Source organism: Triturus cristatus, chromosome 10 (genome assembly GCF_964204655.1).
Source record: "Triturus cristatus chromosome 10, aTriCri1.1, whole genome shotgun sequence".
NCBI classification, from domain to species: domain Eukaryota; kingdom Metazoa; phylum Chordata; class Amphibia; order Caudata; family Salamandridae; genus Triturus; species Triturus cristatus.
This window is the reverse complement of record NC_140593.1, coordinates 898035483-898062996: the sequence shown is the minus strand read 5'-3', so window position 1 is coordinate 898062996 and position 27514 is coordinate 898035483. Positions and strand designations below refer to the sequence as shown.

The window sequence follows — 27514 nt, the reverse complement described above, 5'->3', positions numbered from 1 at the left end:
GAGAATAACCCCATCCTAACCCTCAATGTTGAGAAGATTGATCTTTGTGCTTTCAATTTTAATTAACATTGTTTTCATTGTCATCACATTCTTTGTTTGGTAGACTGTCTTTTTCACCCTCTCCAGGGGCATCTCCCTTACCATCAAGACCTCTGGCCTGCCAGTCTTTTTTTTTTAAGTCTTTATTTAATGTCTGGCCTAAACTGTCATCTCTTGCCATAGGTCTTTAATTCATACCCACATGGTGTGAAGAAGCAGCATGTACTGTAACTCAGACAAATATAAAGACTAGAGGCTCATTATTTTGTCCTGGGTACTTCAGTGCCTTTCCCTGCTTTTAGAGGATGTTTCAGTACCATTTCACATTTATGATAAATAATGCAAGAATGGTGGCCTTTAAATGATGGTCATTCCTAGTGTCTCCACCCATAACCTCTAAACAGCAGCAGGCTTCAGAGTTAGAATTCTAGTTTCTGACTAACCTGCCCTGTCCTACATCCAGTATCCACTTCTCCGCCATTAAAACTCCCAAGTGCTTTGTTAGAGTGCTCTGCATCCAACATAACATAGCTGTTGCTCTGGAGTTTCTCGCAAAAAGAACTATTGATGGACAGAATGCAGAACAATGTCATACATTCACCCCAGTACAGAGATCTGGGCCTAAATCCATCGTTTTTCTGTTCACCATGCTATTCCAGTTTGGACCCAGCCATATGCAAATCAGTCTTGACCCTGTGCCCAATGGGAACAGTCCAGCCCGAACTGCCATGCCAGGTCCTCCCTGGACTGGAAACAAGCATCCTAGGACCGGTTTCGGGGTTTCACCCCTCTTCAGCCAGGATAGCTTGATTACAGTGGCATGGAGAGCACGGGACTCACGTCTGAGCATACCCGTCTCACTCGGGGTGACAAATGCTGCATTCTGTCCATCAACTGTTATTTTTGCTCTGGGGTTTCTCAGCATTCATTGCATGTTTAGTTAAATGGTTTTGATTTTAAAAGTGCTCCATCTTCATCTGGAAGCCTTCGAGACTTTGCCCCCAGCAGATCAGTCAGGAATATTAGGCTCACTGCCACTAATTGTGCCTGGAATAAAATCAGCATTCCCCTTTTTAAGGACACACTCGATGGCACCAGGCCTACCCTAATAGGAGATATTTCGGCTGACATAAAGACCAACAGTTGGCTTTCTGAAGCTGCTTCCATTGCTGTGCCTATATGGCTATAGAACCCCGAGAGCTAATACTTCTGCTTCCTGGTTCACAAAGGAACTATTGCATCAATCCCCGAAAGGACAAGCTCAACTGTAAATCATATTATGATTTTTTTTTTAGAACAGCATTTGTTCTTTTCTTGTTTTCTTTATTTTCTCTCTTCTTTTTAGCCAACATGTGTTTTGTCGTGACGGGTGTACCCCACAACATACTCAGGGCTAAAAATATAATAAATAAAACAACATAGTGGTAGCAGTGGTCAAGTTACACATTATATCACACCTGTGTAATAGTGTTCAATTGTAGTGTCCTAGTTAGTGGTAATCTGTGGAAACCCATGCCTATTTGCATAATAATATATTAACCATCATTTCTCTTTTAATTTTTAGACTATAATAGCTAACAGTGGTGCTTAAACACTTGTGGATATCTAAGTTGGAGTCTTACAAGGCGTGGTACACTTTCTAGTAAACCGTGATCTAACATATGTCATGCGAATAATGTGTAGCCATGCCCATATAAATCCATTGCATACCTGTCCTTCCTGTAATGTGGCTCGTAGGTTCAATCCTGTAGTCAAATGCATACATATGTATAATTTAATGTCAATAGTGAGGCAAAACGGCAAGCAATTCAAATCACTGTTGTTGTGGCCATCCTACCTTAATGCCGGTTATATATCCGTCCCAGATATTAGCTGAACACAATCTTTGTAACCATTAATATAAATGGGGTGACCCAGAAAATGTCAACGGACCTGGGTATCGATTGGTACAGAAAACAATAGGTCCTAGACAATATTATTAAATGTTAGAATCAATGTTAATAGATTTTTCTTCAATAAATGATTAAATCCTGCAATTGAAAAAGAGACAAGAACACAGCCAAAATACATTCCTTATTGGTGAAACAATACCTAATGATACAATTATGCCAAAAAACATTGATTTATTTGTAGTCAATCATCTGTAGTTCAATTGGAAACATGCATATTTTCAGAAGAGGGTTACTACCAAGGGGTGAAGGATAAAGTGAAACGTTGGTGCTCACGTGAAGGAAGCGAATCAGGAAAAACTGGAAAAATATTTAAACAATGTATAGGATCTGGCTCAGATAATTTGCCAAGGCCAATATCCTTATGTTATCAGGCCTGCCCCTAGTATCATTAAAGTCTTAATCATTGTTTTTGATCAAAGCACAGTTAGACTTCATCTGTGATTGGGGTGGGGTGTGGGGTACATAGAGTACAGGCCCAACGGGGGGGATGTTGTCGACGTTTCGACCCTGATGCAAAAGGGTAAGTAGTCTCCTCAGCTACGGGTCTTCCTCAGGACAGGGATAAATCGAACCTGGGGTGTAACCATACGATCAAAGTCTGAATCTATAAGCAGTCACAAGCTCAGCAAAAAAGGGACCAAAACACTATGGGTGCTGACCTAAATTCAAATTGCAGAACCCCCAGCACTAGGGTGGGCAATCGGTGTGCCCCAAAAGGTGATCTGTTTGAGAGGAATGTATAAAGCCATAAGTACAAAAGTCAGACTATAAAGATACACAATAGTGATCTTGCCGTCAGGGCACTCACCCGTCAATGGTGTGCCGTGATCATAATGTCTATGTAAATTCGAGACTGGCCATAATGGAAACATTCCAGTGAGGGAATAAATCCCTTAGCGCTAAAAAACAAACAAAACAACATTAGATCAAAGATATAATCGTGACAAAGATGCAAACAATCACAGAATACCGAAAATGTCAATGTCAACTCACCGCTTTAGAGAAAGCGGCGAGAGACTTCCTTAATAAGGTTAATTTAACGTCCCACAAAGTAAAATAAATAAGCCTGTGAATATGAATAACAGGAAACGGTCGGTAACTCATGTGGGCCAACAAGCTTCCAAACCCGCTTCCAAGCACGTAACCTTGCGTAAATACCTTGCTTTAATCGGAGCTCATCCGCATCTGTCAATGTCTGTCTGCAACAAGCCTGCCAGACAGAATGACTCTGCCATTAATAGCCTTGAAAAATGGAGCGCTGCGTGCACGCTGCCTACTAGTGTGTTACGGTGCTGACGTGTCTCCACCAGCAGAGAGACAACAGACTGCAGTAAAACCGGCCAGCCCTTCCGGGTCTGTCGGTAACAGAAAAAAGACTCAAGTTGTCAGCTGAATAAACGCTGAAGATAGTTGCAAAGGTGGTTCTAAAGCTAAAATAAGCCTTCATGGGATGAGTTAATTACCAAGGAAAATGTAAGGCAAAGTAAACGTGAGGAAGTGTATAGTACATATTTACATATTGATAGAACGCATTAATTACATTATGTACAATATAATACAATTAGAGCACAGGAGGGTCATGAGTATCAATATACTCCATATTTATAACAGAAATGTACATTCGTTAACCAAAAAATATATTTACGTTATGTACAGTAGCAATAAAGGGAGGGTAAACCGGGTTATGGGTGCATGTTGAGGTACATACGAAACACCCACTATAGGGGAAGATGTACAAGCTAGATCAGCGTGCTAACCGTTGTTTAATGTAGCCATTTGTCTAGTAATCTCCTCATATTCATTCAAACCTTTATTCACCGTATCAAAGATGTGCATCAATTTGCACTCCCTGGTGTTCAGGACGCTAGCGAAATTGCCTCCCCATGGGTTTACCATCACCTTTTCAGTAACCCACCACCTCAGACTTTCAGCAGGATGTCCAAATGATTCAAAATGCTCCACCAGGGGTGCACCCTGGACTTTACATCATATCCTACTGCAATGCTGTAGGATGCAAGCTTTTATTTTTTTTAACAGTTTGACCGATGTACATAAAGCCACAAGGGCAGACAATAGCGTAGATAACACCCACAGAGTTGCAGTTAGTGTGTTGCCGCATGGTGTGTGTGTCGTTGTTGTACGTACATTTTCAATTCCAGGGTCAAAGGACAGGCCTTACATAGGCCACATTTAAAGTGGCCTAAGACAGGAGGAATGTTCCAGAGTGTGGTTTGGTTGTCTCTGGGTTTCGTCGGAAGTAGTGATTTCACAACATAGTCCCTCACACTTCTACCTTTTCTGAATGCATGCATTGGTGGTTCCGCAATGCCAATTTCATCAGCCACCAAGTGCCAATGACAGTTAACGATCTTTTTAACTTCATTGCTCCTAGTACAGAAGGTGGTCACACATATTCTTTCATTTTCATGTGACTTCACAGGTTTGGGTTCCAATATAAACTCCCTATGACAAAACATCGCTCTTTCGTGCTTTTTTTAGGAGGCCCCTAGGGTACCCCCTATCAATGAGGCATTCAAGTAAAACAGCTAATTCTTCAAAGAAGTCACTCTTGCGACTACAGTTCCTCCGCAACCTCAGGAATTGCCCATAAGGGAGATTGTCCCTGAGGTTGCTTGGATGATGACTAGAATAGCGCAAGAGGGTGTTTTTTTCACTAGGCTTTCTATAAAGTGTGGTGTGTAGTTTGCCTTCTTCTTCTCTTATGGAAATTGATCATGTTGTTACTAAAGTCAAGGGATAATGTTATGTATTCTGATCTTTGTAAGGCATATCTTTTCAAAAGAACAGTATTCTATTTGATATTGATTGGGCAGAATCACATGTACCAGGTTTTCACCCTGTTAATGTATCATTCCTCACCACTCTTACATGGTCCTGCGGTCCTTGATCATAAATCCTCATGTGTTTTGCATTCCAAATTCACAGTCTTGTAAATCATGGCACCGATATCTAAGTATTACTTCGATTGACCGACCTTCTTCTCCTTTGTAGTGTACACAATTACTGTAATTAATTTAAAGGAAAAGGTGGTGTATATCTTGATTCAGTTTTAGAGAACAGTAATATATACATGAATATGGGCTTACCTGTTGTCAAGGTAGAGCGTGTATTAGCGTACTTACTAATGCACGCTTTAACTTGACAACACTTTAGCCCACTATTATGGGTTGAAGACTGTTATATACTACTTTTACTCCAGTATTGGAACTTTCATAGATTCCCATGCTTGTATCATTCCCCGTCGTCGGAATGGGAGTCCCCGGTATACATAAAATAGCAATAGAAACCATTACCAAAACAGAAACTAGGCCTAGGCCCATTCTTGTTTTGCAACCTATCCACCTCTTTTTGTAAAAGAGACCAAATAAAGTGAACTACCAATCAGATTAGCCTCACCCCTTAGAACCCTCCTGAGGGAAGCTCAGAACCTCAGATTTTCTACCGCACGTTGTGCAAGGGAGTTTCCACTGAGCTCTGCTCAGTTTTTTCCTGTTAACCTGAATTCTAGAGTTTTTTCACCTGTTTTTACTTCAAACCTGCTTGGACTTCGTGTCAAGATGTCTGATAAGGAGAAGAAAGCCCTCTTTTAGAGCCTGTGCCACCTGTGCTAAGAAGAGGTTATATGTAGAGGACAAACACAAAGATTGAATTTACTGCCTGTACTCAGACCATAAGGCAGCAGACTGTAAAATATGCCGCTCCTTTTCCACGAAGACTCTGCGAGACAGTGAAGGGCGTCTGCTGACCTGGCTCCAGAAACTCAAATCAAGAAAAGCCAGTATCCAGTGACAGTGAGGAGGGATCCTCTGCTACATCTTCCAGAAGGTCTGTCAAAAGGGGTAGAGCTTCTCCTTCGCCTTCTGAATAACGTCCTGGTAAGGCCTCAAAAAAGACCTCTCATAGGTCTGAAAGGCGAAGTCCTGGCGAATCTCCTCACCGAGGTGTAAAGGAGAAGGAAGGACTATCGAAAGGAGTGATGTCTGAGAGGAAATCCAGCTCTGTTCCTCCATCTTCTCCTCCTGCGGCTCCAAAGACTTTAGAAGCCCTCCTCACTCTCTTCTGAGGTAAAAACTGTGAAGAAAGTCCCATCATCGACGACTCCGTCGACGAAATCTTCAAAGGTACAGTCTTCTCCTTCTACTTTGGCTCCGTCTACTGGCTCGTCGACTGTGATTTCATTGTCTCCGACGCCGGCTCTTTAGGGTTCCTTGTCGGCGACTTAGACGTCGGTGGTGGCTATGTCGTCAATGGTGTCGACGAGGATGTCGACGACGATGACGACGTCGGTGGTGACTGTCTTGACGACGACAACTGCGTCGGCGACGTCCATTTCTTCGATTCTCATGTCAACGGCCCCGTCGACGATGGAAAAAAAATTCTATTTCGTCAAGAAGCGCCAGATTACACCTGCGATGACTTCCCCCAGGAGGGTGACTCCTCTACCTCCTGCTCTCCTCCTTGAAGAGGGTTCTGCTGAGGATGATGGTCCATTTGGCTATGCGGACAGCCCTTCTCAGTTGCATGTCAAGTGTCAGGACACAGATTCTGACGTGGAATACGTGGAGGAACAGCACTATGATCCTCCCTCAGACTATCAGGAGGACTACCAACAGGAGATGCCTTCCTCCCTACTAGCGGACTTGCAGTCTATGCTTCTGGACTATAGGAGGAGAGTTGCAACGCAGCCTCCGACCTCAGGTGTGGAGCCACTTCCTTCTGTCCCTCCTTCTCGGCCTGCTACCCCTCAATTGCCACAGCCTCAGCTGATACCTATGGCCCAGGATGCACCACCTATCGTGCCTCTTGTTCAGGATGACACCTCCGATAAGGACCAGGGCAACGTTGACATACCGTATCCAGACATAGAATGGGATGACTGTCATTCCTGATCCGGCTTCTCCTTCGCCAACTCCTGTTGTTTCCCCTCCTGCGGACATAGGGGGTTTCCATAAATTGATGGAGCGAGCGGCTAAGAGATTCCAACTGCCCATGTCCACGGTGTAGTCGGAGTGTTTCCTTTATGACTTTAAGGAGCCTTAAAAGAAGTCGGTCCGATCAATACCTATTGTTGGTCACGTTTGGGATGAAGGATTAAAAGTGATGCAAAATCCAGCCACGGTCATTCCGGTACTACCTCGCCTGGAGAAAAAATATAAGGCTGCAGATGATAGCCCGGCCTGTTTGGTCAGCCAGCCGAAACCGGACTCTGTCATCTCTCAAGCTGCCAGAGGAAGTCCAGGAATCCTTCTGCTCCCCTCACGACTCCTCCAGATAAAGAGGGCAGACGCCTTGATGATGCGGGCAAGAGATTTTCCTCCATGTCCAGCCTGTTGATCAGGGCTGCGAACGCCTTAGCTATACTTGGTTGCTACGATCGCCAAATGTGGTGCGACCTTTCCACCTATCTGGACCAGTTGCCGGAAGATGCGAAGAAGGAAGCTAAAAAGATTCTTCAAGAGGGCGAGATAACCTCTGCAGAAGTCTTTGACTGTGCAATGGACATTGCAATGACTGCTTTCTGCTACCTGGCTGGCGCTGCTGTCCTTTGTCGGCTAGGCTAGTTGCGGGCTACGTGGTTCCGTCCTGAGGTCCAAAACAAGATCTTGGATCTTCCCTTTGATGGGGAAGCGCTCTTTGGGAAGCATGTGGATGATGCGCTCCAGGATAATAAAAAGGACATGGAAACTGCAAAATCCTTAGGGACTCTGCAGTACCGCAAGGTTCCCTTCCGAGGAGCGAGAGGGAGAGGTAACACCACACACAGAGGAGGATACCAACAGCAGCGGTATTCCTCGTATGGTTTGCAGTCACAATCCTACCGGCCGAACTACAACCAGCGGCAAAATCAATCCTCCTCTTTCTCTCGAACAACAGAGGAAGACAAGGACGCCAGGGTAGGGATGCCTCTAAGCGTCAATAGCGGCTTGCTGGCTCTGACTACTGTCCCTTCTCCTCCTGTGAGAGGCAGAATTTCAAATTACCTCCACAACTGGCAGCAAATAACATCGGTCCATTGGGTGCTAAAGATCATTCTATGCGGCCATACTTTGTAATTTGTCCAAACACCACCTTCCAAGCCCCCTCGCGCCACTGCTTCAAAACATCTACATCTTCTACGGTTGGAAGTCCATTGAATGCCCCTCAAAGGAGCTACAGACCCGGTCCCTATCTCTCAGCGGGGAGAAAGTTTCTAATCCCGGTTCTTCCTGGTCCGGAAGACTATAGTAAAGTGGCGCCCTATTCTAGATCTGAGGGAGCTAAACACCTATCTCATCAAACCATCATTTTGCATGGTTTCTCTGCAGGACTTTTTCGTCTTCTCAATTCAGGAGATTACATGGCCACATTGGATCTAGAGGACGCTTACTTTCACGTATCCATTCATCCTGCCCACAGGAGGTTCCTTCGCTTCACAGTAGCCAAGAGCCACTTTCAGTTCAAGGTCCTACCTTTTGGACTCCGGTCTGCTTAGCGGATCTTTACAAAGGTATTCGCTCCGGTGGCAGCTTTTCTACGAAAACCCCACCATCAGGTCTTCCCTTACCTGGACGACTGGTTGCTGAAAGCTTCTACAAAACAGGCAGCAGAACAATCAGTCGTGGCATGCACACACCTTTTTGACAATCTCTGGCTGACTCAACTTGGAAAGGTCGACCCTCTGTCCGTCCAGAACAGCCAGATTTCTGGGAGCCATTCTGGCCACGTCCACCGACAAAGCTTTTCCCACCCGGGAGAGGCCGGAAAAGCTGATGGCTATGGCCCGTCTGCTGTTAAAAAGACTGTCACTTTCAGTTCACCTCTACAAGTGTCTCCTAGGGTCCATTTCCTCCTGCATTCCTCTAATTTCTCACTGCAGGTTGCGGATGCGTCCTCTCCAGGAGGAGTTGGACTTGCAGAGGCGCCAAGTCGACGGATCTTTCGATCACCGTCTTTGTTACCGTGCCCATGAGAAACGCTGCGTCATGGTGGATGAACGAGGAAAACATTTTAATATAACTACTACAGGCTAGAGGGCTGGGCAGCAGTCTTGCAAGACCTTCATGTAAGCGGCAATTGGCTGCCCCAACATCGTCTTCTACATATCAATCTGCTAGAACTCAGAGCGATTCGCTTAGTCTTACAGGCTTTTCTTCCGAGAATACAGCAGTCTGCAGTTCTAATATGAACAGACAACACGACGGCTATGCATTATATAAACAAGGAAGGCGGCACCAGATCTCGTCTGTTGTCACAAGAGGCACAGACAGTTTGGGAATGGGCTGTCCAGCAGGGGATATCGCTCAAAGCAGAGCACCTTCCAGGCGTTCTTAACTGGACCAGTCCACGCTGGAAGAGGTTTTTCTCCTATGGGGCAGGCCTTCCATAGACCTCTTTGTAATGCCAGAGAACAAGAAATGCCGATATTACGCAAGCAGGCTTCACCATCGGGGATCATTGGGGAATGCGCTTCCTATGGCTTGGTCAGGCACATTTGTTTACGATTTTCCCCCCATTCCTCTGATCCCCAGGCTTCTCAGGAAGCTCAAAGCGGAACCGTGCAAAATGAATTTGATAGCTCCTGCGTGGCCCCGACAGTTTTGGTTCACAGAGCTGCATCGCCTCACCATGGACCTTCCACTTCCGCTGCAGCCGATTCCTTCGCTACTGACATGTCCCAGGGCCAAGTCTGGCATCCAGATCCACAATCTCTGCAGTTGTCGGCATGGCTCCTGAGCAGCAGCGTCGTATGACTCTGCGGTGACGTCGTCTCCTGATAGGACGTCATTGGAGCCATATAAGTCCCCTCCAGCGCGTGGACTTCAGTTTCCTATATGAAACCTTCCGCGCCAGAACGCGGAGCTACTACAGAAACTGCTTGTGTGCCAAAAAAGATAAAAAATCTTTGAAAAATTAATAAATAAGAAACATCAAATGGTATATTAATACCAGACGTATTTTTAAGAAACCTCCCAAAAAATCAATGGGCTACACGAAACCATGCGCCTTAGTGAACAACTCCAATATGAGGGTAGAGACCATACACTCTACAGACCATTCATCAATGTTAATATCTGAAAGAGACAATTAGTTATGGATTCCTCACCTTAGAATTACCCCCAGGCATCAGACTGGATCCAGAATTTATTTTCCTTAGCAGTACCTCTGTGCGAAGATAGGTGGTGTCGGTCGACTCCGAGTTTATCGTTGGCGTCGTGGTCGCCGGAATGACGTTGCAGTATCTACTTAGACGCCGCCCTCGCGCGCTGACTTCTTTTCCCACACCAGCCAGCGCCGATCCGGAGCCTCGAGTCACTTTTTGACTCTGTCTTTGCGACTTTTGTTGACGCCTTTTTTGAGTTGATCGACTCCTGGTGCATGGAGGGATGTCACATCGGACTGGCTTCAAGGCTTGTGACTCCTGTCGAAAATTGATGTAGGTTACGGACCCGCGCCTCGTGTGCTCTTGGTGCCTGGAGCACGACCACAACCCGAAGTTGTGCTCTTACTGCCGGGTCATAAACCCGAAGTCTTTGCGGGAGTGGTCCCGAAAGCTTCTCGAGGCCTGGCAGTCCGCTCTGCACCATTCGAGGTCCCGGTCGAGAGGGAGGTTGCGCAACTGGTCACGGAGCCACCACCACCACTCGTTATCAAATTCTTCGTCTTTGGGTAAGTCGAAGCACAAGAAGAAGGCGAAGAAGCATCGTCGCTCTTCGCTTTCTCTCCATCCATGAGCCGACGCAGGTAGCGGAAGGTAGTCTGTTGGGTTGACTCCAGCCTTCTTTCCCTTTTGGGGAGCCGGAGCGACCCCATCCCAGCTTTGCAACTTTTACAAAGCCTTACATTCCATCTTCGGGCAGCTTGACTTCGCCGGCATGCCCTCGGGCCCCGCGGACTCGGTTGGGGGCTCTAGGCCTTCGATGCCAGCTACTTTGGCTCCGGCGCCGCAGGGCCCCCAAGGATCCAGGCCTGGATCCCGATAGGAGTTTGTCATCCTCGTAACACCTCCGGCGCCGAATCCAGTGAAGACACCTCCGATGCCGGTTGTGTCTTCAGCCAGCGTCGACCCCGGCCTCCCCCTCGATGAGGACACGCAGCTGGACCGACGTTGTCCAACGTCCGGACAGTTGCCGGACGGTACTTTTGTACCCATGTTCTCCACTGATGTTTCCTACCGCCCTGAGTGGCTACCAGGAGAGGGTGAAGAGGACTAGGAGGGGTTCTGTGGACGACCTACAGACCAGTTAGAGGAACCGGACTGGAGAGAGGAGTTGGGTGATGCCAGTGGTATGGACACCTTCCCAGACCTTGGCATGCTTTCTCCCCCTACCGTGGAGGAGGGTGTATCTTATGCAGTGGAGTTGCGTAGGGCGATCGAGGCCTTAAACCTCGAGCGTCCTGCGGTGGCGGTCAAGACTAACCTCCTGACCGAGGTGCTTCAGCCGGCATCAGCCTCTTAGGACGAAGCAACAGGACATCGACTCTGGGGGAAGCCAATTCACGAGCCACTTAGTCAAGAACTGTCCCATGATTCCCCCCTTGCATCCTTCAGGGAATCCCACAAAACGTAGGTTGCTTCTCCTAGCCCTGCCCTCTGCATCCTCTACCCGCGAAGCCAGGCCTCTAGTGATCGTCTCCAATGACTCCACTTTTTTCTTCAAGGTGGTGACAGAATCCTCCACTTCCGAGACCCTAGTCTCAGCCTCCGTGATTTGCTCTGTCACGTTTCGCAGATCTTGCCTTAGGAGCATGACGTCAGAGCCCACTTCTCCAATTTTGGCTTCCAGGACAGCCCTGGACTGTGTGATTGCCGCCATAAGTGCTGCATTGTCCGGAATGCCACCCTGCGCGCCCCCTTGTTCAGTTGCTGAGGCCCCTGATTCGGTATAACGATCCAACATGCTCTGTTTAGCAGAGCCACCTGCCGTCTTATCCTTTGTCATCATGGAGCCCAGGTGCTAAACCACCAAGATGGTGGCAATATAGGCCTCCAGACAGGACTCCAGAACAAGCTATGCCAATAGTCAGGGATGCGATGTCTAGTTCCGTCACAAAGTCTTCTGAGGAATTTAGGACATGGTCGGAGACCTCCTGCCCAAAAGCTGCACCGTGTACTCACCCGGCCGCCTCCGCGTACAGTCGTATCCCCCCTATCGGGTGTCCCACCGTCCTTACAGGCACTCCTTCAAACCGGTTGAGGCACTGCTCCCCACCGCCCGCTTTGGGATCCACACGCTATATGGGGCCCGAGCCTCTGCTGAATAGTGATCAGTGGTATGGGTATTCCAACTGGCACAGAGTTGGTCTTTCTCGCTGTGACTCCACCACCTGCTCCCGCCAGGAAAGGCATGAATGTGCACCAAGGGTCGTCCACTAGTCACAGGAGCCTTGGTACACAGTGCAGGATTTACCTCCAGTGGCCCATAGTTTGACTCCACTCACCTCCGTCTCAAAAATGACTGCCGATGGCCGATTGGGGCTTCCCTCTGCTGCACAAGGCTCTGGACTGCCCACAGAGCTCTCATCCGCTGTGGGACCACACGCAGCGCTGCCTCTCTGCCACTATTGCAGCTCCCCACTGTTGCTGTCTGGGATAATATATCGATAGGCTCAGGCCGTACTGTGCTTCAATTTCATAGCCTCCTTGCCTCTCAGCCACCATAATTGCCTCACGGGTAAGCCTGGGCAAAGCACAACGCTACGCTCACGTAGTTTGCGAAGTTTGCGCAACTTCGCACTACGCGAATTGCACGTAGCACAGTGCAAACACGCGTAGCGGTCATTTTTTGCTTGCTCGCGGTCCTCAACGTCAAGTTGGCGACCGCGATCAAGCAAAATGACATCCCGGCGAGACTTTTTCCTCGTTCGCGATCAGCAATATCAAGTTGGCGATCGCGAGCGTGGAAAATAAACCTCCCGGCGAGATTCTCAACGCGGGGAGGTCATGTTTCTCATTGCAAGTGGTCGCGTATGCTTGCGACGAGAAACTACCAGTCCGCGTTGAGAAAGCTGCCGCTTGAGTAAAAATCTACTCGAGCAGCAGAAAACTACAGCTCGCACTATGCAAGATGCCGTTTTCAATGACTGCACAGTGCCGGATGCTTGTCCGCACTGTGCAATCATTGAAACCGGCATCTTGCACAGTGTGAACAGGGTACTACGCAGTTTGCGAAGTGCATTTTGCATAGCTGTGCGTAGCACTACTTCGCGAACTACGCCCAGGGTTACTCACGGGGCTCATACGACCCATGGCGTCAGTTCCACATCGGCTCCACAAGCCCCAATTAGCCGCTGCCCTGGAGACGAGGCGTCATGTGCCGGCCTCCGATCTCCAAGGAGACTGCAATGCAGCAGCCACAGCCCCCTGGGATACTGTCCAGGCCCCGATTATCCTCGCGAGGGATCCCGGCCCACCGGGAACCCGCTGAATACCCCACCCCTCGCGGCCAGAGCCAGCTGCCGAGTTCAATATGGGAGGCAGGAGGGGGGGGGGGGGTAGGACGAGCAAAGGCACTCACTGGATCTCGCGCCACGGACCTGCCTGCCACACAACTACCACCTCCGCAGCTGTCAGCCCTCCGTGCCAGCCGCCGTGGATAATTATATCCGCCACCAGTCCTCACTGGCCTCCAGGTACTCTGGCTCCGCCGCGCTCTTTGTCCCTCGCTGCCGCTCCCTGTACTCCGCTGCAGGTCCACCCACTAGGCCTCTCGGCCGCGCCTCACATCGGCTGCTGCAAACTCCTCAAATTCCTCTCGATTTTGGGTCAGATTGCCACCACTCGGGTATCCACCACCGTGGGGGCCTTGACGATGAATTCGTCCGAGGAAATCGGATAATTTTAGGATATTAGCAATGGACTGAGCGGGGCTCGCCTAAATCGCGTCCACCATGCTGGATCGCTAGGCCACGCCCCATCCTCTGTCCCAGTGGTCCGCAGAATAAAACCTATTTGGACTCCTAGAGACCGTTTTAATTCCCTTTTTTGCACTCTACCCACACCACCCGGACCTCTGGTCCCTCCCCTAAAAACACCTCAGCTCCTCTATAAACCAAAAAGAGTTGTAGCCCACCCTGGCATGAGGAGGGAACCCCATGTTGAACCATGTCACCCGCAGGTGAGTGACGGTTCTTGTCCTAGAGGAAATCTTTTCCCAGGCATGGGATACTCCCGGTGTGCGGCACCCCCAACACACTTCATTTGTGAAAACGTACTTTTTTGTGAGTTATTATTAAGATAAATGAGTTACAATAATTTATTATGAATAAACATTGGAAATGCTTCAATTGTGAAATTGTGGGACTGTGAATTTAAATATGAAGGCCTGTGGAAGGATTATTGGCCTTCAGTTATGTGCGCTTTGTTAGATAGTTATGCCCTATTTCTCTACACATCTCGTCCAATTGCACATCTTCCACCACATCTTTCCTCTTCAGCACCCTCTTTTATCGTTTCCCCAATGCACTTACTTGTATCTCCCTCTATTCACCACTTCAAAACATAAACTACACTCACTCACTCACATTTAAGCACTTTATTTTCTTTTGCTTTTTCCTTTTAAATATTTTGACATCTGTGTACACACAATTGCTCTGAATTTCAATTACATCTTTGTGGTCTGCAGAGAGGCCACCCCCCTTACAAGCACTGTGCTTTGCCTTCAGCCTAAGTGCCAGAGCACTCAAGCAAAGCCCCTTACAAGCACCTGGCACGACTCAAAGTATGCACTTGACTATGCAAAAGTAATAGGTGCAAGAAAAATGCAGAAACCCAAAATGATGAAATTGCTAACACTCGTGGGGAATGCAAGATTAAGTAAAATGTGTGAAATAAGAGCTACTAAATCGGTGACATGCATTACCTTAACATTTTTAACCTTCATTGTTCATAAACCAGTCCATTTTGTGGGCATTAAGCTAAAAAGGCATGGAGTTGCGGCCAGTTTCCACGCCATACAGCATGTAACTGTCTTTTGAGGATATATTTTTTTCCATTTGCCCTTGCCTCAGATATTTGGATCAACTTCGCAATGGAACAAAAACCCTGCTCGTCTTTTGGATTAATTTTGCAGGGGAACAAATACAGCAGCTCCGCTTTTAAAGGGGCCAGCGACCTGCAGTCAGGGTCTGGGATGTCGCAGCGGGGGAGGTTAGCATGGCCAGGGGTCTCAGCACAGTATGAATAAGACAAGATTAGCATTATAACGCTTACCATTACAGTGCACATTGTGCCACATCACACGTTTTTGCATCCACTCTTACTGTGTGATGAGTGGGAAAGAGTGGGATCTATGCCTGTGAATGAAGGATGTCTGGCCTCACTCAGGTTGCAGACACACAAAACCGTGACGCTGACAGTATCACTGGCCTACAGTGAATACCACAATAGACTACAATGGCTATGAAGGGCTATAGAAAGATCAGCCCTGCGTTGTGCGACACATTGCAGAAAGTTGATTTACTGTCTGGCTTGAGTCTCCTGCTTCAGTGTGAGGCGAGGCAGGCAGCCTGAGACAGACAGCCCAGACATTGATTTGTTTAGAGATGCGATTGTATCTCTAAATAAATCAAACCATTTAATATTTGAGGGTAAACGTGTGGGAATTTCAGAGGGGCGCAGCTCCAGAGCGAAACCTCCCTAGATACCTAGACAAAGAGATAGGACTTGCCTTTTCACCACAACTACTTACTTTTAGTCCATTGTCTCCCTTATATTGCTCACCACCCAGTCCATATTTACATTTCCGCAGAGACCACTTAAATTCGTTATAATGTCTTTCCATATAGGAATTTTAAGAGTTAGCTGCATGTAATGAGAAGCACAAGTGGTCCATGTAAAGGACATGTAAAGGTGCAATGTTACCATGGGCTCACATTTTTAAAAAGCAAATGGTTCATTTTTTGTCGTCAAAAAGACACCGCGCACATCTATACTGTACATTCAGTTTACTTGTGTACACAAACGGTATGCAAACAAATATTGATTTGAAGGGGTGAAATAACATTGTAGCCAGCAGGAGAGGGTCTGATTGAAACTATTTATTTTTGTTTATTTAACCCCTACCCGTTTATTGATCAAATGCTGTCAGTTCGTCTTAAACACCTTTATTTAATCACTTCCATGTGATGCTTTCACATGCACATTTTTATATTCTGTTTCTGCCATCTCTGTGGATGGCAGCAGAAGTCTGTTCAGAAAGATTTTTACTCCCAATTGCCACAGAGCATTAAATGTCTTTTAAAGAAACCTGCCGCTGATCCTCATGTACTGACTAGCTACAGACCGATCTCTCGCCTTTCAACTGTTGATAAAATCCGGGAAGCAGTAGTCACCTTACAGCACTCAACTTGCCTGAAAGAGAATAACCTCCTTTGTTACCTTCAGTTCGACTTCAGGCGCCAGAGGGCATCAAAACTGCCATTTTGATAATCAGAGACATTGTTCTCCCTGCTAGAGCGAATGATTAAAGATGTGCATTGGCCCTGTCCACAGCTTGTGACACAGTCGATGACAGGGATTCTCCTTTATCAGTTTGTAATCCATGTTTCGGCAGAAGTACTGCTGTTTACCAGCTGTTCAAATCATTCCTTGCCAACCATACTCATCAACTTAGGGCATTCGGATGCAAAATCATCACTTTGACCTGAAGCATCCCCTAGGAACATTGATCTGTCTCTTTTCGATACATACATGGTCTCCCCTGTAGTAATTCTTAGCAGCTACAGTATTTACTACTGCATGTATGGTGGTGACACATTCACATCAAATTCCCTAAAATGTCCTGGAAACAGATGTGCTCCGTGGTCTCCATCACGGCAGGCATGGAAATGATAAACAATAGGTTATACAGACTGTAATGGTCCCACAACGAAGGTCTTAGGCCCCGAAAAGCCTGTTTTGTCTCATGCCCACCTGGCCCCACTCTGTAGGCCCATCTCTGCCCCCGCCATATCTGTTTAGAGGGCTCAGATTGGAAGGCTACTCTGACTGCCTGTCAAACAAACGGTCAAATTCATAATCGTGTGCTTGGTACGTAGGGCCCAGCATGGACAAACCCTTCCCTCCTCTCTGTATTATGCACTGCCTGACCAGATGTCTATGGTTGGGCTCCCAACACCAGATTTTACAACTTCTGTCAAAACTGACAGGGTTAGGGGCAGGCCACTGTCGCATCAGACTCATCACTCGAACTCCTTCACCACCCCGCCCTCAGGAAATCAACCTCCTCTCCTGGTACAGACATCTGAAGGCCCAGCCCACCTACCTCTTGGCCAAGCGTTGGCTCTATGAAAGAATGACCCATGCTGAACTGCACCCCCTTTCCCAGCTCCTGTTCATTCCATCTGAGCTGTGCAGCTTCCTTTGGTGGCTTGAGCGCTTTGCTGAAATAGAGACCACTTTTGTGTTTTTTCTGTGATTTGCACACACAGTGAGTGACATGTGAGTGGACGTGCAGCCAGCATTAAACACTCTTAAGTGCACTGCAGTTGTGTATATCCTCTATCCAGAAACAGTTCTGCAGGCGTGCACACCCGGGATTCCAATAACATCACTTTCCATGTATTGGAAAATGACTGTCAGAATCCGAGCGTCGCTCACTTTGTTTTGACATGTAAATAAGGTTTACAAATCGTGTGATGTATATAATAGAATACATGAGGGAAGTGTCTTTTCTGTCGTGTTTGGTGGTGAAGTTCTTTCTCAACAAAGACTTTTGTTCTCACATTCGTAGCTGACAAAAACAGAAAATGGAAACGAAAACATTAACTGTAAGCATGAAACCGAGGCGTGGAAAGAGCCCTGGCCTCTGGGTGTTTCAGAAGCACGACAGGCTGACTGCATTAATCCATAAATAAGTATGGGGATTAACATGGCTTTCTCCTGCAGTTTCAGTGAGATCCTCTCCTTTTGGTTACAGGTGATGAGATTCATTCACAAACCCGACACCGGTTTTGGCAGTAAGCAGAATTGCTCTCTCACTAGATCTTCGTGTGTATTATCTGCCCACTGCTGAAGCCAGCAGGCCTCTAGCCCGGGCTGGAGTCTGTTCCTCTTAAAATGGTCTATGCTCTCGGACGATGATTTCCTTTCTAGCCCTTAGAGAGGGTCAGGGTGGAACTATGCTGTATGAGTGTTGCAGTATGAGACAGTTGCAGGGCTCAGATAATAACCTGCCTGCCCTGCACCATCTGCTGAAACTGGTCTTGGACATAAAGGCTTGGTCAGCGGATGCTCATTTCGAAGTGTGTCCTTTTGTGAATGGTGGGAGTTATTTCAGTATGGACGAAACACGCTTTGAGCTCACCTCTGCGAAGCCATCACATGGACCAATTGTATTAGGACAGTAAATGTCCATGCCTCCCCCCAAAAATGTTTTAATAATAATAGTCCGGAAAGAGGTACAAAACTCCTTTCACATAGTTATCTGCCGTCCAAGGGCACAGTCAACTATTCCTCATTCACACTCCCCTGTCTGCATTGCGCTCCTTGTCCTACCAGCACTGTTTCCTACTTTGTATATTCTCACCACCTCACCCCCCTCTCCTGTGCATGCTCTGTTTTATGCACACTTCCAAAACCCCACCTAGCCCTTCTCCCGCTTTTGGCTGCATCCACAGCATGCTAGCATTTCCTACCTGTCTAATACATACGTCCATCCTAGCCTCTCTCTCTCCTCTGCCTGCACTGTCACCTCCACAACCCCACCTAGCCATCCTCCGCCTTTGGCTGCATCCACAGCATGCTAGCATTTCCTACCTGTCTAATACATACGTCCCATCCTAGCCCCTCTGTCCTGCGCATGCTCGGTCTCATGCACACTTCCAAAACCCCACCTAGCCATCCTCCGCCTTTGGCTGCATCTACAGCATGCTAGCATTTCCTACCTGTCTAATACATACGTCCCATCCTAGCCTCTCTCTCCTCTGCCTGCACTGTCACCTCCACAACCCCACCTAGCCATCCTCCGCCTTTGGCTGCATCTACAGCATGCTAGCATTTCCTACCTGTCTAATACATATGTCCCATCCTAGCCCCTCTGTCCTGCGCATGTTCTGTCGCATGCACACTTCCAAAACCCCACCTAGCCATCCTCCGCCTTTGGCTGCATCTACAACATGCTAGCGTTTCCTACCTGTCTAATACATACGTCCCATCCTAGCCTCTCTCTCTCCTCTGCCTGCACTGTCACCTCCACAACCCCACCTAGCCATCCTTCGCCTTTGGCTGCATCCACAGCATGCTAGCATTTCCTACCTGTCTAATACATGCGTCCCATCCTAGCCCCTCTGTCCTGCGCATGCTCTGTCTCATGCACACTTCCAAAACCCCACCTAGCCATCCTCCGCCTTTGGCTGCATCTACAATATGCTAGCGTCCCTACCTGTCTAATACATACGTCCCATCCTAGCCTCTCTCTCCTCTGCCTGCACTGTCACCTCCACCTCCTCACTTAGCCCTCCTCTGCCTTTGGCTGCATCTACAGCATGCTGTCACTTCTTCCCAGCCTACTGCATACTCCTCAGCCTAGCTTTTCTCTCTTCCACCTGCGCTGTCGCCTGCATGCCTCCAAAACCACACCTTGCCTTCCTCTGCACTCACAAAATCCTCAGTCAGACAAGCTACCAGCTGAGAGCTGCCAACCTAAGCCACAGATCAAGGGATAGCTCGGAAGAGGTTGAGAGTCAAAAACACACGAGGAATGCAAGAGTGGAGCTCAGCTTTTCAGGGACGATGCTGATGGACCCTTCAGTTGCTTTTGTGTGATCTATCCTGTTAGTTGCATGTCAGACAATGTGTTGTGAGTCCTTGTTCCTGCTAGTCAGTGACTATTCAGTCGTCTGTTCAAGAAGACAGGTTTGCATTGCTTGAATTGACTATCAGTTAAGTGAACATTGTGTCTTTTTATCTATAGGGTCTAAACTTCAAAAGTCCAGTTAAGGGCCCAGAAGAGAAGACACCAATTACCAAGGCATCTGCAGCAGCGACCCCTCGTGCTGCTGTGAAACCTGCTACTGGGACGCCCAAAGCAGCAATGGTTCCAGCAGTCGCTGTCGCCTCCACCACACCCAGGAGGCCAACAAGTAAGCACTGCCCGGCTCAATCTGGCAAAGGCCACTCTTTTTACTAAGTGCCATTTCTCGTGTTTGCACTGATGAATAGAATCTAATATCACCAACTGTGGCTTTGAATTGTGGCAGGAGCTATTTGAGATGCGAGGCTGGTGTTTTGTCTCCTGTCCTTCAGTAACCTGATTACTGTGTAGTTGAGCAATCACAGATAGTTTGCCTCGGTTTCCTCTGCAGTGGCCTGTCTCAGCCCTGAGTAGTCTGACAATTGCACTTGAAACGAAGCTAAGTTAAATAGGACAAACGCATGCCCACCGTCTAAAGTTGGTGAAGTGAGCTAAAGAACTATGATGGATTCAACCAGATCTGTGACTGGGGGTGAGTGTCTGAAAAGCTTCAGTACTCCTTCCATCATCATCTTGTGTTTGCTTTGTTCACCCTAAGTTGGCAGGGTATGCCCAGACGTGGGTCCCTTGCTCACTTTGCCACTGGATTCTAGCTAGCCTGGCTGATGAGGGGTGTTACCTCGAAACCAGTCTTAGGGTGCTTGTTTCAGGTCTAGGGTAGACCTTGCTTGGCAGGGACTGTTACCATGAGAGATAGGGTCAAGACTGTTTTGCATATGGCTGGGTCTGAACTGGGGTGGTGAAGTGAGCGAAAGAATGATGGTGGATTAAACCCAGATCTGTGACTGGGCGTGAGTGTCTGAAAAGTTTCAGCGCTCCATTCATTATCTCCCTGTGTTTGTTGTGTTTCCTATCGCAGTACAGATGTCGTGAAGGTGGATGGGTAGGGTTGCTATAATATTAGCAGAGCCAGCTTTTCAAATGGAGGAGCGCTAAAAGTAGCACCATACATCTCCCAGGGGTTCCTTATCAAAGTAAAAATCTGTTTGTATAATTCTAAAAGGGTTGGGATGTCACTATGTTTACTTGACTGTGGTTCACTTAGAGGACTAGGCGTACACATATAATCTCACTGTTACATTTCTGGATGCATGGCTGTGAGTCTTGAGGGCCACACAGGAGTAAATCTCAGATCTGCGCTTGTTGAGTAAATCTTTCTGGCTCAGGATGCACTTCCGTTGTTTTGAGCTGGGAATGGAATAGTGTTTGAGGTTTCAGACTGCTGGGGCAGGAGGAGAGTGTAGTTACAGTGACACCAGGTGTCAACATTAAGTCTAACGTGCATCAGTGCTTGCACGCTCTCCGTGATGTGTAGGCTGCCTAACTGTGCCGCACGACACGTAGGGTTCCCTAGGGACCGTCCGAATCTGTAGAGCACATTCATTTGTTCGTAACAGTCTTTGGACATTTCCAAAACACCTCGGATCTCAATCTAGATGTCTAGATAGAACGAAAGCCCGCAAAATCAACTTTAAGAAAGGCGGCATGACCGTGCCCAAGAAGACTGAAGAGGCTGCAGTTTTTAGCCCAGAATAGTAACACACCTGGCACCGGCTGGCACTGAGCACCTCTGATGGGAGCCCATTTGAATTTCAGCTGGCATCTGCTCATTGCATCTTTGCGGGGATGTTGCCAAGCAGATGGCATTCAGTAGAGGTAGTGAGATAAAGGCCATCAGTTGTGTGCTATCAAAAACCAATGCACACAAACACATTGGTGTGGTCGGGTGCAGACTCTTGCATCAAAACAGTGAGTGTGCTTTGATGTCTTTTATTTATTGTTGGCATCTGAAAGAAACACGTTAGTTAGATTCCTCACCTTAGAATATCCCCAGGCGTCAGACTGGATCCGAAAGATTTTTCGTCAGCAATACCCCTTGCGCGTCGCTAGGAGTCGTCTGCGGCTCCACGTCCGTCGTCGGTGTCGTGCGCCGGAATGACGTCGTCGGAGTACTTAGACGCCGCCCTCGCGCGCTGACGTCAGTTCTTCTTTTTTCCGCGCCAGTAAGCGCAGATCCGGGAGAGCTACCCCTTTTTGATCTTGTCTCGACTCCGGTGCCGGTAGGATGCCTGGTTTCAAAGCCTGTGCTGACTGCAACCGCTTGATGTCGGTTACGGATCTTCACTGCCGGTGCCTTTACTGTTTGGGCCTCGACCACGACGCGGAGTCGTGTTCGGACTGCAAGGCCCTGACCTCGAAGGCTAGACGGGAGCGGTCCCGTAAGCTCCTTGAACTTCGCCACTCGGCTCCGCGCCCCTCTCGATCCCGGTCCAGGAGGAGGTCCAAGGATCGGTCGCGGAGCCGCACCCGACGTCATCATCGCTCGTCTGGCTCCAAGTCTTCGGGTAAGTCGAAGCACTCCAAGAAGTCCAAGAGGCGACACCGCTCTTCGGACTCCCCTCGCCGGTCGCGCGACTCGGCCGAGGGTCAGGGTGGTTCCACCCCCGCGGCTCCAGCGGAGCCGCAGGCGCCGCGCAAGTCCCCATACCCGCCGGTCCCTGGGACTGACGCGACGCCGGCGGAAGTCAGTGCCTTCCTCTCGGCCATGAGGAGCCTGCCTCCGCCGTCGACGCCCGCTGGCGCGCCTTCGGGCCCCGCGGACCCGACTGGGCAACCTTGCATGCCGGCGGCTCCGGCCCCGGCGCCGTCGCCGGCTCCGGCCCCGACGCCGCAGGTTCCCGAGGGACTCGTCCCCGCCGACGCCGGTCGACCTCGTCACGCCTCCTCCGCCGGCGTCGACACCGGTTCCACCTCCGACGCCGGCTCCGCTCGTCGTCGAGCCCCAGTTCAGCCCCACTCGGATCCGGCACCGTTACGGCGTCGATGGACGCCGCGTACGGCGCAGTTAGAGACACATTATGTCTATCGTCCGGCTCCGATCCTTCCTCCTGTTTACCAGGAATCGGATGACGGGGGCGACCGGGAGGCGTCCGAGGATCCTATGGCCGTTCAGGCTCAGCTGTCACTGGACTGGGCAGATGAACTGGGGGAGGCCAGTGGTCTGGATACCTCACCAGACACTGGATTCATCTCTCCTCCGACTGTGGCTTCAGAGGAGGGTGCTGCTTTCTCTGTGGTGCTGCGCAAGGCGGCCGCAGCCCTTGGGCTCGAGCTGCCTGCCGTGGCTGTGAGGACTAACGTCCTCACTGAGGTGCTTCAGTCTGCAGCAAGCTCCACTGAGCCTCTGCTGCAATTCAATGAGGCCCTCATTGACGTTCTGCAGGGCACCTGGTCCAAGCCCTCCACAGTTCCTCCTGTGGACAGGAACGTCACCAGGCGCCACCGCCCTGCTCCGGGCGACCCCAGTTTTCTGTCCCAACACCCCACCCCCGAGAGCCTGGTTATCCAGGCTTCTACCTCCCAATCCTCCTTCCCGACCGCTCCGCCGGACCGGGATTCCAAGAGACTGGAACAGTTTGGCAAAAAGCTGTTCTCTTCCCTTAGTTTGGGTCTGCGGTCCTTGAACACCGCCTGTCTTTTGGACCGTTATTCCCACTCTCTGTGGGATACGGTGGAGGACGTGCTGCCCCTGTACCCGGAGGAGGCCCAGACACGACTTACCCAGGCTATGGCCGATGGGAGGGATGCGGCACGTCATGCAATCCGATGTGGGCTTGACACTACGGACTCGCTGGGTAGAGAGATTTCTACCACGGTGGCGCTTAGACGTCACGCCTGGCTTTGGTCCACGTACTTTTCGGTGGATATCCAGAGCACTCTCATGGACATGCCCTTTGATGGTACTCGCCTTTTTGGTGAGAAAGCGGACAGTGCGCTGAATCGCTTTAAGGACTCCCGGGCTACGGCCAAGTCCTTGGGCCTCTCGGCCCCGCGGTCGCAGACTTCCGCCTTTCGCCGCTTTCGTGGCCAAGGAAGGGGTGCCTCCTCACGTCCGCCTAGCCACCAGCCGCAGAACCAACCTGCGCACGGACGTGGTTTCCGCCGAGGCGGTTCTGGAGGACGACGCAGTCAGCCCACATCCACCCCGGCAGCATCCGCCTCCAAGCCTTCCTAGTCCGAGCTTTCCGGCCCATTCCTCGCCAGTGGGCGGCAGAGTTCGCCATCACCTGCTCCACTGGCGTACCGTCACTTCGGACAGGTGGGTGCTGCAAATCGTCCGAAGGGGCTACTCCCTCCCCTTCGAGACGATCCCTCCAGCCATGCCACCGCAGCACCACCGTATCTCGGAGGATCATTTGAAAATTCTACGAGAGGAAGTTTCGGCCCTCTTGGCCAAAGAGGCCGTCGAGCGCGTTCCGAGCCCAGAAGTAGGTCGTGGTTGTTATTCCCACTACTTTCTGGTTCCCAAGAAGGGCAAAGGGGGCCTACGCCCTATCTTGGACCTCAGGAACGTCAATGCCTTCCTCCGGAAGGAACGGTTCAAAATGTTGACTTTGGCTCAGGTTCTAGCTGCCCTCGACCCTGGAGACTGGATGGTAGCGTTGGACTTGCAGGACGCATATTTCCACATCCCCGTCCTGCCGGCCCACCGGCGTTACCTGCGGTTCACGGTGGGCCAGGAGCATTTTCAGTTCACCGTGCTCCCCTTCGGCCTCACCAGTGCCCCTCGGGTGTTCACGAAAGTGATGGCGGTGGTCGCAGCTCATCTGCGCAGATCAGGGGTTCCAGTCTTCCCCTATCTCGACGACTGGTTGTTGAAGGCGGGCTCGCCCCAGGCCGTCGTCTCCCACCTCCAGACTACGGCGGATCTCCTGCATTTGCTGGGGTTTTCCATCAACGTGCCGAAGTCACACCTGAGTCCCTCTCAGAAGCTCCTCTTCATCGGAGCGGTTCTCGATTCGGCGCAGTTCCGGGTTCATCCGCCGGAGCAGCGGGTCTGGGATATTCAGGCCCTGATTCCCATCTTTCGGCCTCTATCCTGGCTTTCGGTCAGGCTAGTGTTGCGGCTTCTGGGGCTGATGGCCTCCTGCATCCTACTAGTGCATCACGCCAGGCGGCGCATGCGGGCTCTGCAGTGGGACCTGAAGTTTCAGTGGGCCCAGCATCACGGCAACCTGTCCGACCATGTCTTGATCTTGGAGGGCACTGCACAGCAGTTGCAGTGGTGGCTCACGGACCGCGATTGGGTCACGGGCAAGAGCCTCTCCCTTCCCCAACCGGAGCATGTCGTAGTGACGGATGCGTCCCTCCTGGGATGGGGTGGCCATATGGGAGAGGCGGAGATCAGAGGCCTCTGGTCTCCGGCGGAGTCTCGCCTCCACATCAACCTGTTGGAGTTGAGAGCGATCCGACTTGCACTGAAAGCCTTCCTTCCCTCTGTCCGGAGAAGTGTCGTGCAGGTGTTCACGGACAACACCACCGCCATGTGGTATTGCAACAAACAGGGCGGGTGGGGTCATGGACCCTTTGTCAGGAGACTCTGCGCCTCTGGATGTGGCTGGAACACCAGGGCGTCACCCTAGTGGTTCAACATCTGGCGGGCTCTCTGAACGCCAGAGCAGACGAACTCGGCCGCCGGTGCATGATGGATCACGAATGGCGTCTGAACTCCGAAGTGGCGCAAGGTCTCTTTCAGCAGTGGGGTCTCTTTCAGCAGCCTTGGTTAGATCTATTCGCCACCGAAGAGAACGCGCAATGTCAGCAGTTCTGCACGTTGGAATTTCGAAGGCGGCACTCGCTCGGCGACGCTTTTAGTCACGAGTGGAGTTGCGGTCTGTTGTACGCCTTTCCGCCTATACCACTTCTGCCCAGAGTGCTGAAGAAGATCAGGCACGACCGGGCCCAAGTCATCTTGGTGGCTCCGGATTGGGCACGAAGGTACTGGCATCCCGAGCTTCTCAGTATGTTGACCGATCCTCCAATACGTCTGCCCCTTCGGGAGGATCTTCTGTCGCAGCAGCAGGGGACGGTCCTCCACCCGAACCTGTCCAGCCTCCACCTCCATGCGTGGAGATTGAGCGGCGGCAGTTGCTGCCATTTGACTTGCCTCCTGAAGTCTGTGATATCATTCTGGCAGCCAGGCGTCCCTCCACAAAGACGGTATACGCCTGCCGGTGGAACAAATTTGTGGCATGGTGCACAGCAAAGGCTGTGGATCCCCTTTACGCCCCTCTTTCTGAGGTTCTCCTCTTTCTTCTTTCTTTAGCCCGGCAGGGCTCTGCCCTGGGCACCTTGAAAGGTTATCTTGCTGCTCTCTCTGCCTTCTTACGGCTTCCAGATCAGCCCTCTCTTTTCAAGTCCCCTGTAGTGTCACGCTTTCTTAAAGGCATTACTCACACGTTCCCTCCTGTCCCTTTCGTAATGCCTCAGTGGGACTTGAATCTTGTCTTGACATTCCTGATGTGCGCTCCCTTTGAGCCTCTTCACAATTGTCCTCTTCGTCTTCTAACTCTTAAGACTGCCTTCCTGGTAGCCATCACCTCGGCTAGACGGGTGAGTGAGCTCCAGGCTCTATCGTCCAAGCCTCCTTTTCTATCTGTTCATCCGGACAAGGTTGTCCTTCGGCCTCGTCCTTCCTTTTTACCAAAAGTGGTGACTCCCTTTCATCTTGGGCAATCTGTCACCTTGCCCACCTTCTTTCCGCCTCCGCATCCTTCCAAAGAGGAAGAGAGGCTCCACCGTCTGGACCCCAAACGTGCGCTCTCCTTTTATTTGGACCGCACAAAACCGTTCCGGGTGGACGACCAACTTTTCGTTGGATACGTGGGTGCTAAGAAGGGAAAAGCTGTGCACAAGCGGACCATCTCCCGGTGGGTCGTTTTGTGCATCAAAATCTGTTACTCCTTGGCGAAAAAGGACCCTCCTGTTGGGCTGCGCGCCCATTCCACTCGGGCTACAGCGGCTACTACTGCTTTGGGACGGGGAGTCCCGTTGCAGGACATCTGTCAGGCGGCTACGTGGGCTTCGCTACACACGTTTGCCAGGCATTATTGCCTAGACAGCCAAGTCCGGAGGGATGGCTTCTTTGGCCGTTCTGTCCTCCAGGACTTTCTGGTGTGATCTTGGTTCGCAGACCCACCACCGGGGATGGTATTGCTTGGGTATCTATTCTAAGGTGAGGAATCTAACTAACGTGTTTCTTTCAGATGAACAAGTTACTTACCTTCGGTAACGATGTATCTGTAAGAAACATTAGTTAGTTAGATTCCTCACCGACCCACCCATCCTCCCCGTTCTGCGAACTGACATCTAGGGTTAAGGCTATCCCTTTCAGGGCCCTAGAATTTTTTGGCACCAGTGTCGGTATCTTGCATGGCTCTGCGTTCCTGGCGCGGAAGGCTATGTACAAGAACTGACGTCAGCGCGCGAGGGCGGCGTCTAAGTACTCCGACGTCATTCCGACGCCGACGACGGACGCGGAGCCGCAGATGACGCCTAGCGACGCACAAAGGGTATTGCTGACGAAAAATCTTCCGGATCCAGTCTGACGCCTGGGGATATTCTAAGGTGAAGAATCTAACTAACTAATGTTTCTTACAGATACATCGTTACCGAAGGTAAGTAACTTGTTCTTCACAGAGAGCCCGTCATTTTCATACGATTCTTAGGATTTGCTCGCAGTTACTCCCTTTTCTCCTTACAAAACTGAAA

At 49.9% G+C, this 27514-nt stretch overlaps 1 protein-coding gene across 50 annotated transcripts in view; it reads left to right on the top strand.

Annotated features, from left to right (window-relative positions):
* MAP4 (microtubule associated protein 4) overlaps nucleotides 1-27514 on the top strand; it is a 1793677-nt gene that overhangs the window by 1396246 nt on the left and 369917 nt on the right. For all 50 annotated transcript variants that reach the window (XM_085628688.1, XM_085628664.1, XM_085628660.1 and 47 more), the window contains one exon: nucleotides 19904-20072. In XM_085628688.1, the coding sequence (XP_085484814.1) occupies nucleotides 19904-20072 (169 nt within the window). The remainder of the gene's footprint in view (nucleotides 1-19903; nucleotides 20073-27514) is intronic.